The sequence below is a fragment of the Leptonychotes weddellii genome, chromosome 16 (assembly GCF_054177405.1).
Source record: "Leptonychotes weddellii isolate Sample4059 chromosome 16, ASM5417740v2, whole genome shotgun sequence".
NCBI lineage: Eukaryota > Metazoa > Chordata > Mammalia > Carnivora > Phocidae > Leptonychotes > Leptonychotes weddellii.
This window is the reverse complement of record NC_138384.1, coordinates 46126531-46141599: the sequence shown is the minus strand read 5'-3', so window position 1 is coordinate 46141599 and position 15069 is coordinate 46126531. Positions and strand designations below refer to the sequence as shown.

The window sequence follows — 15069 nt, the reverse complement described above, 5'->3', positions numbered from 1 at the left end:
CCCCCCCCCCCCCCCCCAAGGCATCTAGACAGGAGCCTAGTAGCCAACAGGCTTTTAAAAGACTTTATTGGGGACACGTACAGGGGTGGGGACCGTCCTTGGAGACCTCTCCGGCCGCGGTCCTCCATCTCGCTGGAGAGTTGCCATCCCCAGGGGCCCCTGCTCAGAAGCATCTGACCTGGAGGCAGGAGGAGAGTGAGGGGCTGGACCAGGCCTCCCAGCGCCCCCTGGGGTGCCCCCCCCTCCCCCAGCCTGGACACCGCAGCTCCGGCACCTCCTGGGACCAGCGGGAACGACATGCCTCTCCGCTCTCAAGGCCAGGGTCACACTCTCCCTTCCGAAACCCCAGACACATCCGAGCCGCCCTGCCCCCCAACCCGAGCCACTCACCAGTTTTGGCAGGGGCCTCGTCTGTGACTCCTGGAGAGGCCCAGCCTGGGGGCGGCCACTACCCCCCCATCTGTGGGGGAGGAAGGCGGGGAGGAGGCGTCAGCAGGGGGATGGGCCGGGGGGCGGGGGCAGGGGTGAGGAGAGCCCCGCCCACCGCCTCACCCCCCGCTGCTGCTGTTCCTGCTCCAGGTTCCGCTGCAGGACCTGCTGCTGGTTGGCAATGACACGCCGGATGCCGTTGACGAAGTTGCTCTGGTCGTGGGGGATGAGGCCGATGAAGATCTTCTTCTCGGACGAGTACAGGAGCATGAGCACCCGCACCTCGCACGACGCCTTGTAGGAAAAGTGCACGCAGCCGGCCTGGCGGGCGCGGAGCGGGGGGTCGGCGCCTGGCGGGGCCGCGCACGCTCCCACCCGGAGCCACAGGGGCTCCCGCACGCGGGCCGCTGCACGGAGGCACCCAGCAGCGGGCAGCGGCCCCGGCGGCTGCGCGAGACGCACAGGCCCCCCCACGCGCAGCCCCGGATTGGCGGAGGGGCCCGGCGGAAGCCCTGCCCGAGCGCGCCCGCAGCCGAGCCCAGGGCCGGCGGGGGGGGGCACCTGCAGGGTCTCCTGCACAAAGGCAGACTTCTAGTGCCCAACACATAGCCTTCCCCTCAAGGCACACGCACGCATGGCTGGGACTGGACCGGCCGCGGCACGGACACTGGCCTGGTGCAGCGACAGCTGCGCTTCCACGAGCCCCGGAGGACAACCCGCTTCACCTCGCAGATGGGAGAAACTGAGGCCAAGACCCACTGGAACATAATTCAGCGCTCTGAGAGCTCCGGCAGGAAGCAGACAGACCTCCCTGCCTGGCAAGGGGCCTGCGGGAGCCTCGGGCTTTCGCCGGAACACCGGCAGGGACAGCAGCGCCCCGTCCCCAAGGAGAGCGGAAGGCGGCAGGACCTGGGAGCAGCGGGTCCGCGCTCCGTGGCATCAGCCCCTCCAGGCTCTGAGTTAACCCTGGGCCTGCCTCTGGGCCGCGGTTTCCCCATCTGTAAAATGCGATCAGGACAGCAGATCCCTAGCGGAGTCCGTGGACTGGGAGCCAGCAGGCGTCCAAGCACAAGGCCAACCTGCAGTCACCGGGGCCACCACGGCGCTCCCCCGGCTGGTGCAGAGAAACGGTCGCTGTCCCTCACCTCCTAGTTCCTACAGCCCGCCCAGCAGCCCGCGCCCCACTCACGAAGCCGTTGTCCATGATCCGGCAGAGGCTCTTCAGCGTCTCCAAGTCCTTGGTGAAGTGGAACTGCACCAGGCGAGAGTTCCGGAACAGCGGCACCAGGGTGGTCTGTGGGAAAGCCGGGGCAGCTCCATGATGCACAAACCCTGCCTCCGTGCGGTCCCCACACCGTGGTGGCACCTACTTACGACCTCGGACAGGTCCTGTGGGGGGTGCCCCACCCCCCGGGAGCTGCTCTCCACACCTGCCTGCCTGCACTTGTCACACAGGCCAGCCACCGGCCACAGGGCCCTTGCACATGCCGTCTCTTGATCCAGAACGGTCTCCATCCAGCAGCCCGTGGCCCCAAGGTCTACAGTGGCCGTGGCACAGGTGTGGCAGGCCCAGGGCCCCCGTCACACTCACCAGCAGCTGCTGCGGGATGAGCTGCATGTACAGCTTCCTCGGCCACTGCTCAGTCCTCCTGTGGGGCACGAGGGGATGAGGGTCAGGAAGCCGGGTCTCACCGGGACCCTGCCTCTGCCCCACCTCACCCTGCCCCATACTCACAGGATCTCCCCTTGATTCACGTAAACGTGCGAGGGCAGCCACCTCTTGGACCGACTGTTGGGCTCAGGCCTGGGCTTTTGGGGAGAGGAAGAGGATGACATCAGGAGTGGGGAGGCACCCCAGTCAGTGAGGATGTGCTGGTCTCAAGGTCACCCAGGTCCCCCCAGGACTCACCTCTTGCCACTCCATGACGCCGCTCCACGCCAGGAACTTGTTGTTGACGATCTGAACTGGGCCTGCGACACCACCAGGGCCCACTGCCTGCGGAAGCAGGAAAGGGGGGCTGGTGCCCGCGAGCGCCCCAGAGGAGGCTTCTGGGAAACCTCAGCCCCGCCTTAAAGACCCTCGCCCCAGCCTTTCCAGCTCCTCAGCCTCCAGTCTGTCCACTGCCCCAGAGAACTCCCCAATGCTGGTCCTACCCTTCACCTGTTCACAGACCTCCCATGGCTCCCAAATGCCCTGAACAAGTCTCAGATGCTCAACCTGGGGCAGCAACCCCACAGGGTCTGCCTCTTATGAACCGGACAGCCCTACAGTTTGTTGCACAAACAGGGACACTAGGGGGAAGGGAGATAGTATTCACAAGTAACTCGTAGGTCAGGTGAGCTAGGACACGCCATCACCCTCCAGAGCCCTCCAGCCACACGCAGTGCTCCCCACAAGCCTGCCTAGCCATGTCCCTGCCCCGCTCCACACGGGCATCCCTCCCGGCGGGAACCGCCCTCCATGACGCCCTGTGCTCTTCCAAGCCTCACTGACATGCCCGCTGCCCGGGGACCCGAGGCCTGGCCTGGCCGCTGCCAGCCCACCTGTTTGCGCGTGGTGATGACCTGCCGGATGGCGTTGACGAAGCCGCTCTGGTCGTAGGGGATGAGGCCCATGAAGATCTTCTTCTTGGACGAGTACAGGAGCATGAGCACCCGCACCTCGCAGGGGGAGATGTGGGGGAAGAGCATACACCCCGCCTGGGGGAGGGGAACAGGACATCAGGGACCCCAGAGCATTGTCAAGGGGCCAGACACCCCTCTGAGCGTGAGTCTGGGGTCACCTCTGAGGTGTGAGGATCCTGTGAGGGCGCCTTCTCCCACCCATGTCCCCCTTGAGGCCAGTCCCGTCCCTTAGAGCAGGACCTGCCTTTGCTAACCGGGCCAGAACAGCTTCCAGGGAAGCCCTGGGCACAAACCCAGCTCTGTTTCCTCCCAGCTGTGTGACCTGACGCCAGTCGCCTCATGTTCCTGGGCCTCAGTTTTCCCGCCTGTAAAATGGCCTCACAGTAACCTCCACAGTCAGCGCCACATAAACGTCTGTCACGTGAGATCCTAGTGCCTCCTCGGTGGGACTTGGGAAACCAGGAATCTGACAGAGCCCTCCGTCAGGGCTGTTGGGACGAAGGGGCGTGCACTTCGGAGAATGCCCAGGCTACCAGCCTGCCATCTCTTGTCACCCAGGGGCCACTTGCTCAGGGAGCTTGTCCCCCACCTTCCTGGACCCGTGTGCAGCCAGTCCTCCCAGAGCTACAAGTAGGACCAGCAGTGAGACGTGCCAAGTGGCACAGGAAGCGGGCAGACATCGGCCTTCCCTACAGCCTGAGGGCCCCGTCGGGCAAGAGCCCCCGCAGCAGACAACCCCTGGTCTGTCCAGCCCAACGGGACGGGAACCTGCCTGCACACTGCAGGTCATGGCCCACCCAGCACCTGGAGACAGGAGGATGGAAGAGGGAAGCGGGTGCTGGTCCCAAAAGGGACCAGGGACTAGAGGGGACCCCAGAGCTGAGTCCCGTGGTGTCCTAGGCAGACAACCTGCTCTCATCGCATGTCCCCCCTGTGCTGGCCCCTGTCCCCTTCCACAGCCAGACTCCTATGCCGAAACCGGAGTCCAGAGGAGGCCCAGACCGTGGGGGCCGCAGAGACCACGCAGAGATTCGCTTCCCGGCTGCCCAGCCCCACAGCCGCCCCAGCCCGTGGCTACAGGACGTTTGCCACACGCGCGAATCGCTGCCGCGAGCACCTTCCGCAAACTTCTAACAGCCCGAGGGACTGAGTCCCGCTGTCAGCCCCACTTGCCAGAGGAGGAGAGGGCCCCAGCACAGAGCATCACAGAGTATTCCCGCCGCCTTCCGTCAGTAGGTCCCTGTCACGTGCTGCGTCCCAAACAGGCTCCTGGGTCCCCAGAGACCCAGCGGGGCCCTCTACTCACTCGCATCCCCGACGAGCGCTGGCCGAGCTCCAGGAGCCGGAGGCAGGGGCGCTCCTGTAGGCCCTGCTCTACCGGAGACCCTCACTCACCAAGGCCACAGAGAAAAAGTGCCCCTGGGGCCCCTGCCTCCTGCTGTGCTCGGGCACCCCCCCCGCCGCCCCCCCACCCCCCTCCCCGGCCGCTGTACTCACGAAGCCGTTGCCCATCACGCGGCAGAGCCCCTTGAGAGAGTCGCAGTCTCTGTTGGTGAAGTGGAACTGAGCCAGCTGGGAGTTGCGGAACAGGGGGCCCAGGGTGGTCTGCGGGCAACAATGGGGCCTCTGGGTCACTGCCGGGGGGCAGGGGGCTGCGGGGAGCGGGCCGCGGGCCGCGGGGGGCCGGAGGCGGGTCTTACCAGCAGCTGCTGCGGGATGAGCTGCATGATCAGCTTCTGGGGCCACTGGTCGGTCTCCCTGCAGGGGGCGGAGGTCAGGGGAGGCCCCGCCGTCCCCCACGCGCCCACCCCCCACGCGCCCACCGCTACTCACAGGTTCTCGCCCTGGTTCACGTAGGCCTGGCAGGGGAGGGCCCGCTTCAGCTTTGCCGTGGAGTCGGAGTAGGGTCTGCGCTTCTGTCGCGGGAGCGGGAGGGGTCACTGGACACAACTGAGATGCCCTGGCCTGCCCCACCCGCAGGGCCAGCCCCCAGCCCCCACGGGGACTCACAAGGGGACTGGCCACAGCTCACCTCCTGCCACTCAAGGACGCCACTCCAGGCCAGCAGCTTGTTGCTGAGCCGGTGCTCGCCTACAGCCAGGCCCCCGAGGGCGAGCCCAGGCGAGGAGGGCCCGATGGGACCCAAGGCGCCAAAGACCCGAGCACCTTGCTGTAGCAGAGGGGAGCGGGGAAACTGAGGCTGAGGGACCCGCAAGGGCAGGCTGTCCCCTCCCAACATACATCCCAACGTTCGGACTCAAATCCCCTGCTCAGAAACTCCTGGGACCACATCCACACCCCCTGTCCCAGGGGCTAAGACCTCAAGTAGCTGACCTCCACGTCCTTTTCCTGCCACTACTCCAGAACCCGAGCCCCCCAGATCCCACTTGTCACTTCAACACTGGTCCCCATCACCCTCCAGACCTTGCTCCAGCTGCGCTCTTGGCCTGGAATGCCATCCCACCCCCCTTCAGGAGATGCCATCCACTCACGCCCCTGACCTGAGCAATCTTGGTCCCTCTGTCCCAACCCAACTCAGAAACCAGCTCTCTGGGGGCCCAGGGTCTCCTCGAAGCTCCTACAAGGCACAGGCCAGCTCGGACTGTGACTGGCTGCCTGGCACACTGGTTTGCCCCAACGCGCCCATGCTCAAAATTCTTCTAAAGCTCCGCATGGCCCTCAAGAGGAAGTCTGGACCCTCCCCCTCTAGCTCCCTCCAACCCTTCCAGGTGGTCACAGGCCTTCCTGCCCTTGCAGACCTCATGTTGCAACCACACCAGGGTGACCTCGGGGTGGAGAAGGTAAAGCGAAGCAAACAGAACCATCCAGGGAAGCAGGGAGACTTTTGCAACAGGGAGTGTAACACCTGGAGGGATCTCAAACACAACATCTCGAGAGCGTTTGCAGAACACCGGAAGAACGTTCCAGCAATAAAGCCAAGGAAAGCTCCACATTCTACTCTTCACAGGGCACTCTAACAGCTATCTTTAAAAAAAAAAAAAAAAAAAAAAACCAGAAACATCTCAAAGCAAACAAGGGAAGGCTTTGGAACAAGCTGGCACCAAGAAACCCCTGAAAACCTCACTCCTAAATGCTTCCAAGCAGCAAAAGAAACTGTAACAGTTGTTACTTTTCATCTTACTACTAATGGGTATCCTCTGCATTTCCTATAAAGCACACAGATGTCTTTTGTCCCAGAAAGACAGGCAAGAAAAGTTGTATTTTGTGAGGGCTTAAAAAGTAAAAAAAAAACCAAAAAAACAAAAAACGTGAACCAGCACGTCCTCCATCTGGGCAGGTGATTCTGGAATTTGGGCAATGGTATCAGGAAGAAAACCAGAGAGCATCTTGCTGTAGGAACGTGTTGGTAGGCGTTCAGGGCCAGACTGTGTCTGAGATGCAGGATGGGCGTTGAAGCCCTGGGTTTGTAGGTGCCACAGGTGGGGCATAGAACATCTGAGAAGAGGTACTTAGAGCACACAGCTGAAAGGCCTTTACAGATCCCGGTGAATGCGCTTAAGGATCCAGCACAACGTAAACTGCAGGCACATGTGTTTTAAAGACTGCTTTGTCTGGGAGGGCAAGCTGACCATGCAGGACCTGAAAGATGTTTCGGTCTAAAATGTAAAGATCAGTAACGCTTATCTAAAAGCTCAGGTCTACCTGCAACAACAAGGCGGGCACATCAAAGTGGAGGACTGCGGTGAGGGACTAGGCTTAAGGGCAATCCTAAAGGAAATCTCCCAGCTGGGCAAGTGTGTGCAAAATTTGGCTGTGCCTCTGACATGTGAACTGTTTACTACACAGGGAAGCCTGTTTCCTTAGGATGCACGTTTAAAGACCCAGGAAACGCTTCTGAACTACACGTGACTGCTGAACTAGAGGGGTGAGCCAGTGGAGCAAAGAAGTATGTGTAAGTTTTGGGAGGTCTTTAGAAACTTGGTATCTAAGTTTAAGATACGAGGAAGCCTGTCTAAGGCTTGTGTGGGGCTGCCCCAGCTGCATGCCATGCACAGGACGGGGCAGTGTACGAAAGAAGCGAACTCCAGAGCCAGCCTAGGGCAAAACGCACATCTGGGCAAGCGTGAAACGTCAGGATGTGCAGTTTTACTATTCTAGGTACGCCTGAACATTTTTGCGTGCGTATTTTGGGTCCGGGGAAGTGTGTGTAGTTAATGTACCTGCAAAGCCAGATGTTTACGTTTGGGCTTGTTGCACTCCGTAAGTGCATCCCACATCTGGGCGGGCGTGCAATCCTCGGCGCGCGGGCCCGGAGAAGAACACCCCCAGGCGCAACACCTGAGCACGCGAGTGCAAAGACGCGGGCCCCTCTCGCCGCGGCCCCGCAGCCCCCTCCCCCATTTCCAGATTTCCTGCCCGAAGAGAGACCCAACTTTCCAATTGGAAAAACAAGCGTGCACGGCGCCCGCCCGCCCCCCACCCCGCGTTCAAATCGGGACGCGGAGTCAGCAGTAATTTGAGCCCTCCCCGCCCCCGTACCCCACCCCCGCCACCCCAGCCCAAACGCGCAACAAAGGGAAGAGCCCGGCGCATACCACCCGGGGGGTCTCCACAAGGGAACCCGGCTCCAAACGGAGACCCCAGAGAGGAGGGGGCCGTGGACAAAGACCCGAGCCCGGGGGAGGGGCCGGCGGGGGCGGGGCCGTGGAAGGCTCTGGAAAAAAGGCGGGGGGCTCACCATGGGAGGGGCCGAGCGGGCCCGGATCCGCGGCGGCTGCGGGCCGCGGGGGCTGGCCGGCCAGGAGCGCGAGCGGGCGGCGCGTACCGTGAGGGGCCGCGGGGGGCGACCGCGACCCCCGAGGGGGCCCCCAGCGCCGGAGCGGTGCGGAGCGCGGCGCGGACGGACCATGGCGGGCGCAGGCCGAGTGGGCTGGGGGTTGCCACGGGCCGCACGGGGGGCTGCGGGCTCCACCGACTGAGGGGCGCGGGCGCGCGGCTTCGGGGGAGACGGGCTGGGCTGTACCACGCGCGAGGGACGCGCCGCCGGAGAGGGGTCGCCGCGGCCAAACCACTGCGGTGAGCGGGGGAGCGCGGCGCGTACCAAGAGCGTCCGCGAGGGGGCGTGGCCGGGCTGTACCAAAATAGGGCCGGGGAGCCTCAGGAAACGGAGAGGGTGTGTGGGGCGGGGAACACGGCCATTGGGAGATACTCTGGGCGGCTCGAGCTACAGGGGGAGGAACTGAGAGGACGTGCGAGCAACAGCTTCAGGGGGGTGTGGCGGGAGCGGCCACACCGAAGAGTGCGGGGGGGATTGATGAACGTAGAAGGCGATACCAAGTTGGCTACGGACTGGGGGACAGGATACCAAGAGACCCTACCCTGAGTCCCGGACCCGCGGAGCCGGGAGACTACACCAACACACCTCAGGAAGAGGAGGAATAAAGAATAGTGGAGGAGCGCCTGGGTGGCTCAGTCGGTTAAGCCGCTGCCTTCGACTCAGGTCATGATCCCGGGGTCCTGGGATCGAGCCCCGCATCGGGCTCCCCGCTCGGCGGGAGGCCTGCTTCTCCCTCTCTCTCTGCCTGCCTCTCTGCCTACTTGTTCTCTCTCTCTGCGAAATAAATGAATAAAATCTTTAAAAAAAAAAAGAATAGTGGGCCTGGGGGTAAAGGAACCTACCTAGAAGTTTGGGGATACAGATCATACCTTGCACCAGGGGAGGACTTAATGTTTGAAGGCAGTGACGTGGCTAGGTGGGCGGGAGACTACAAGTCCCAGCGGCCCCCGCGCGGCCTGGGCGGGGCCAGGGTTCCCAAGAGAGGCCGCGAGTCACTGCTGCGCGCCCATTGGCCCCCGCACCCTAGGCTCCGCCCACCGCCCTAGGTACCTCCTCCGGCTAAGCCGCCCGCCTCTCAGGGCCGTTCATTGATTCACTCATTCACTCACCTATTGCATGGCTGCGTATTCAATTACTAGAAGTTGTGTAACATTTCTTGCTTAAATTTGCCTGTTTCTGAATCGTGGATAACGGGTACCCGTAAAGAGGTTATAAGGATTAAATGAGTTAAAGTAGTAGGATCGGTACTCAGCATGGTAACGACTTAAATGTTAACTTTTCTTTTTCTTAAAAAAAAAAAAGTCATTGTGATGAACACCAGGTGATTAAAATAAAACCTTTTTAAAAATCATTATGAGTACTACTATTTCCAGTATGCGCGGGCAGTGAGTATACTGTGATGACCAAAACAGACTGGGTCCCTCACAGAGACCAAGATCCACTGGAGATGACAATCAATTTGGGATAAGTGTTACAAATAGTGCAAATGCACAGGACAAGGGCATGGTGACCATGAGGAGCCAAGGAAGTGACCTTTATTTGGGTCATTCTATTTGGGCTGGAAGAGTCCTAAGATGAGGGAACAGCAAGGGCACAAATCCTGAGAGTGGAAGGAGAGTAAGGGAAGTGCGCGTAGCTGGAGCGGATTGAGGGTGGAGGAGAGCAGTGGAAATGGGGAGATGCTGGGGTCCACAAGCAGAGTCCTGTGGCCTTGGGATGGAATTTGAATTTTAATCTCACTTTGCTGGGGAACCACTGGAAGGTTTTCAACAAGGGGGTGACACAGACTCACTTACTTTTGAACAGATCGTTCATAGAATGCATAGAAACGTGCACACAGTATCTCTATAAGTCTATTGGAACAGGTGGGACCCACAGTCACCTCTGAGGAGAGAAGGCAGCAGACTGAGGGAATGGGGCCACTGGGGTAGAAGGGAGAGTCAGTTTACTCTCTTGGACTATTTGGAATTCTCACCATATGCAAATGTTGCCTACTGAAAAATGACCTTTGAAATATTTAAATCTTTTTTGAAGGATTCCCCTGCCTGCCGTGTTGAAAATAAGATGGAAGGGGAGCAATGAAAGCAGAAGGGCAGAGAGAAGACTGTGCTAATAATCCAGACAGGAGGCACAGATGGGATGGACGCAGGCAGGGCGGCCACAGTGGAGGTAGTCGTTTACACAATTCATTTCAAGCTGGAGCCCAAAGGACTTGTGTAGAGAGTGAGAGAAAGAGGAGGGAAGGATGAGGCCAAGGTGTCTGCCTGTACAGGGATGCTGCTTAGTGAAAGGGAGCCAACTCTGGGGGCAGGCGGAAATCCCTGCTTCCGTTTGTGATGTGTTAATTTTGAGATGTCGACTAAGCAATGTGGATAGGGGAGTCTGGAGATAGAACTTCAGGAGTCTCCCGTGCTCGAATCAATGAGACACTGAGATCACAAAGAGCATGTGTGTAGATAGGGTCCAGGACACTCAATCCCTTTAGAGGTGAGAGTCCTGAGGAGCAACCAGCTAATGAGACAGAGGGGTGGCCCGTGAAACAGGAGAAGCCCTGAGCCAGGATGCCCCCACCCACGAAGCCACCTGCGCAGCCCTGAGTTCCAAATCTGACTTGGATTGTGACCAAATGGAGTCTGTGCTCTCTGGACCCAGACCATAAGTTAGATATCAACAGTTACCTCCAGACCCCTGACAACCACCCACGTCAGGACAACCGACCACTGGCAGCAGGAAGGAGACAGAACCACAGGGACAGAAGCCTCTTTAATCTCCCTAAATCCTCATTTCTCACCATTCTCCTTGGTCTAAGACTTCACAATCTCTTGAATAGATAACACCCTCCTAACTCTTGCCGCCATGTCTCTCCCTTTGCTAATCAAAACACTCTAGTGGCTTCCCAGTCCCCCTAGAATTCAACACAAATTTCCTCTAATGCCCGCATGGTGGACCCCTGCTGTTCTATCCAGACTGATCTCTTCCACATCCTTCCTGCTCTCCATCATCCTTTGGCTCCCATCAGGACACATGTGTGGGCACGAATTCCCAGGATTGTATAAGCAGAGAGAAAGCTGTGCGAGGATACACTCCGACGGGAGCAAAATGAAAACATCCCAGGATGTGAAATAAAAACGTAGGCCGAAATTCTAAGTCGTATTACAGTACAGCCCTCTGAAGCCAGTTGGCTTACCCCATGTGCCAGTTTGAAAGACAGCTGCCCATTTCATCTGTGAAACCTGCCGTCCAGGCTAGCAGGCTGGTATGACTAAGCAATTCTGCTCCCATCTGGGATGCTGTACGCTTCCTGCAAAGTAGCGGTCTGCTACCAAACCTGTTTATGCCAGTTGCCCTTAAGTTAATAACTTAATCCTATCAAACCAATAAAATATTAATGCAAGAGAGTTGTTTATATGGAGAGCAGGTTGCCCGCATTGGAGAAATTAAAGTGAGTTGCTTAAAAAAAAAAAAAAAAAGACAAAACAGCAGCGCCTTGGTGGCTCAGTTGGTTGAGCATCTGACTCTTGATTTAGACTCAGGTCATGATCTCATGGGTCATGGGATCGAGCCCCGAGTCGGGTTCTGAGCTCATCGGGGAGTTGGCTTGAGATTGTCTCTCTCCCTCTCCCTCTGCCCCTCCTCCGCTTCCAGCAGGATTTATTGACTTTAGAGAGAGATTGAGAATTTGTGAGAACAAGTCGGGGGAGGGGCAGGGGGAGAGAGAGAATCTCAAGCAGACTCCCTGCTGTGCTCAGACCTGACACAGGGTTTGATCCCATGACCCATGAGATCATGACCTGAGCAAAATTCAAGTTGGGCTGCTTAAACGACTGAGCCACCCAGGCGCACCAATTAATAAATCTTAAAAAAAAAAAAAAAAAAGAAGGACAAAACACTGGAAATTATAAATGACTTGTGCTTTGTGGATGTAGTTTTTACAAGATTATAATGTTGTATGATAAATGGGAGACCAACACTTAAAAAAAAGGTCTTGGTCCTACACAAAGAGAAGAATGTCTGTTTAAATGTTCTTGGTTAGGGGCGCCTGGGTGGCTCAGTCATTAAGCATCTGCCTTCGGCTCAGGTCATGATCTCAGGGTCCTGGGATCAAGCCCCACATCGAGCCCCACATCTGTCTCCCTGCTCGGCGGGAAGCCTGCTTCTCCCTCTCCCACTCCCCCTGCTTGTGTTCCCTCTCTCGCTGTCTCTCTTTGTCAAATAAATAAAATATTTTTTTAAAAAGTGCTTGGCTAAAACAAAACATTTAAAGTGTTCAGATGCTCATTAGTGCTATCTGCCATATATTTCGAACTCCACTTTGCCCAGCAATGAAAAGGATTGCACTTCCTGACCCCATTATGGTCCAGTGGGACCATGTGATGAATTCTGGCCAGTGAGATACAAGCAAAATGACATATGTGAATCCGGTCTGGAGCATTTAATTACTAGCGCAAGCCCAGAGCTCCCTACGCCTTTCCCATGCTTCTGGCAATATTCAAGATCTATCAGCAGCGGCTCCAAGGCAACCCTCTATGTAGCAGGAGGGAGAAAACCCACCTTTGCTACTTCAAGTCACTGCAATTTGGAAGTTGTTTTTGCAGCCCAGCCCAGCCCATCCTGACATATAAATGTCCTTTTCAAATAACCCCACTTAACCAACCTGACTGAGTTTACTAAAAGGGCAAATTGGCAGTACCTATGGGGTGGATGTGTATGTGACACAGACAAGAACACAAAGGCAACACGGACAAATAAAAATGCTTCACACAACAAAATGGGAGTAAAGAGATCTCTGTCCTGAAGATTCTTTGTTTTTTAGTTTTGCAATTACAAAATGATGTTTTTTTAAAAAACGGTCTGGGGATGCCTGGGTGGCTCAGTCAGTTAAGTGTCTGTCTTCATCTCAGGTCATGATCTCAGGGTCCTGGGATCAAGCCCCATGTCAGGCTCCCTGCTCAGCGGGGAGCCTGCTTCTCCCTCTCCCTCTGCCCCTCCCCCACCATGCTAGTTCTCTCCCCTCCCCCCGAAATAAAATTAAATAAATCTTTTTTAAAAAAGAAAAAGTCTGCCTGACACGTGCTCTTCAGGCTCTATATATTCTTCCTTAAACTTTCTCATCATGATTTGTACTTATCTGTGGCCCCTACATTAGCCTGGGAGCTTTGTAAGGACAAGGACCATGTCTAGCTTATTCACAGCGATGTCCCAAAAGCCCAGCACAGAGCACTCTAGGTCCAAGTGCACATCCCCCTGAGAACGCCTTCCACGCCTCTACAGAAGTGGTGTGACGTGTTAAACACCCCATTTCCCGTTCCAGGGCACACCAGAAAACCACCTGTCCCAGCTTCCCCCGGAGGAGATTGGGATGATTTCGTTCTCACCCGTGGTAGCATAAGCATGAGCAACGTGATGTCAGGACCATCGCTTCTGGTCCCAGGCAGATATAAGCCTGTGTGTACTCTCCATGCCCATGTTCTGTTCCCAGTTGGAGACCAAAGACCCCAAAAGGAAGGGGCTGGTTATTGAACCAAAGCAGCGGGGCTCCTGAGTTACTATTGGAGGACAGCCACCAGGGGGAACAGCCTGACCCACATTAGACTCTGGGGTTAGTTATTAAATTCTCACCAGGGCCCTTCAAGGTCACTTTATTAGAGCCTCACCTTACAGATAGGAGAGAACCTTCTGCAAGGTGAGCAACCTGGCCGCTTCCTGCCAACTACAGAGGGCAGGACCACACCCATCTTTTCACCGCCTCATCCCCAGTCCCTCGCAGGCATCCAATCAATATTTTTCAAACAAATGCATTGCAAATTTACCACCTCCGGGGTCAACCGGGCCCCTGCTGCTGCCTCCTGGTATTCTATTAAGTTCCTTGAGGTTCTCAGTAATAACCTGGTTGATCGTGAGCCACGCACAGTGGAGTGGGTTGGACTCCTTGTCCGAACAGGTGCCAGCCTGGATCACTTCATTTTAAAAAAGATCATTCTTGGGAAAGCAGTAATAATAGATATTTCCTGCACACTACGTTTAGCGTTTCCCTTTTAAACTCACGCCATGAGGATGGCAATCTTATCATCCTCATTCTACAGATAGAGAAACCAAGGATCGGGGAGGCAAGAGCCTGAGGTCACAGCCAAGGACACGCTGAGGGAGTCTCAAGCCCAGGTTCCCAATTAACCTCAGCAGAAGCCCGTGCCCCCCACGTGATGGAAAAAGACGAGGGGCATCAGGAGTGAACACCTCACTTTCCTGTCCCTCGTTCCCGAGGCACACCATGGCTATCAACTCAAGATGGGACCTTCCCATCCCTGTCACCACAGCACTTCTCACAGCTGTCCCTCAGCCACCATCTGCCCCCCAGCACACTGTTCCAAACGCTCCACAGGTCTTCCTCCTTACATGGAGATGACCATGTCCCGCCTCGCCTCTCCTCATGCAGGGAGATCCATACCCACAAATGAGTGATTAATCAGATAGTTTTGGAAGGAGCAATTTGGCAGTTCTGTCTCAGTTTAAAACAGGCACCCACCAAGGTCAGAAGCATCCTATATGACCCATAATAGGGGCTTTAAAAAATGGTGGCATTTACCCAGGGAATACTCTGAAGCCATGAAAAAGAACAGAGGGCTTTTCGCCCTGGTATAAACTACAAGATACATTGTCAGATGAAAAAGAGTAATCTACCGAGTAAAGTAGGCTGAATCTAGGGGCGCCTGGGTGGCTCAGTCGTTAAGCGTCTGCCTTCGGCTCAGGTCATGATCCCAGGGTCCTGGGATCGAGCCCCACATCGGGCTCCCTGCTCAGCGGGAAGCCTGCTTCTCCCTCTCACATTCCCCTTGCTTGTGTTCCCTCTCTCGCTGCCTCTCTCTCTGTCAAATAAATAAATAAAATCTTTAAAAAAAAAAAAAAAGTAGGCTGAATCTAAGTTGTAGAGATCTGCTGTATAACATAGTGCTGACAGTTAGCAATCCTCTACCGTGAGCTGAAATTTAAGAGGGTAGATCTCATGTTTGTGCTCTTAGCCCCCCGCCCACCCCCCCCCCAGAAACCCAAAGGGACACAAGGAAATCTGTAAGTGACAGATGTCTACCTGGCTTGAACGGGTGATTTCACGGGTGTATGTAGATATCCAAACTCATCAACATGTGTATATTACATATGTGCAGAGTTGTGTATGTCAATTATACCTCAATAAAGCTGTTTTAAAAATATAAACTAGTCTG

The 15069-nt window shown here is 56.7% G+C and overlaps 1 protein-coding gene across 2 annotated transcripts; it reads right to left on the bottom strand.

The window, feature by feature from the left end:
* Positions 1-49: 49 nt before the first annotated feature.
* Positions 50-8112, bottom strand: PTOV1 (PTOV1 extended AT-hook containing adaptor protein). Of its 2 annotated transcripts, XM_081807270.1 has the most exons (13): positions 7754-8104; positions 5087-5224; positions 4888-4970; positions 4755-4812; positions 4552-4659; positions 2974-3129; positions 2339-2425; positions 2165-2238; positions 2021-2078; positions 1619-1723; positions 553-750; positions 391-460; positions 50-178 (listed from the first exon to the last, which is right to left on the bottom strand). In XM_081807270.1, the coding sequence occupies exons 1-12, from the start codon at positions 7922-7924 to the stop codon at positions 449-451; spliced, it is 1248 nt and encodes a 415-aa protein (XP_081663396.1). In that variant the 5' UTR covers positions 7925-8104; the 3' UTR covers positions 50-178; positions 391-448. The 2 variants fall into 2 exon arrangements, with proteins under 2 accessions (XP_081663396.1, XP_081663397.1); XM_081807271.1 differs by lacking the exons at positions 50-178; positions 391-460; positions 553-750 and adding an exon at positions 865-1187 and having other exon boundaries at positions 7754-8112.
* Positions 8113-15069: the final 6957 nt, after the last annotated feature.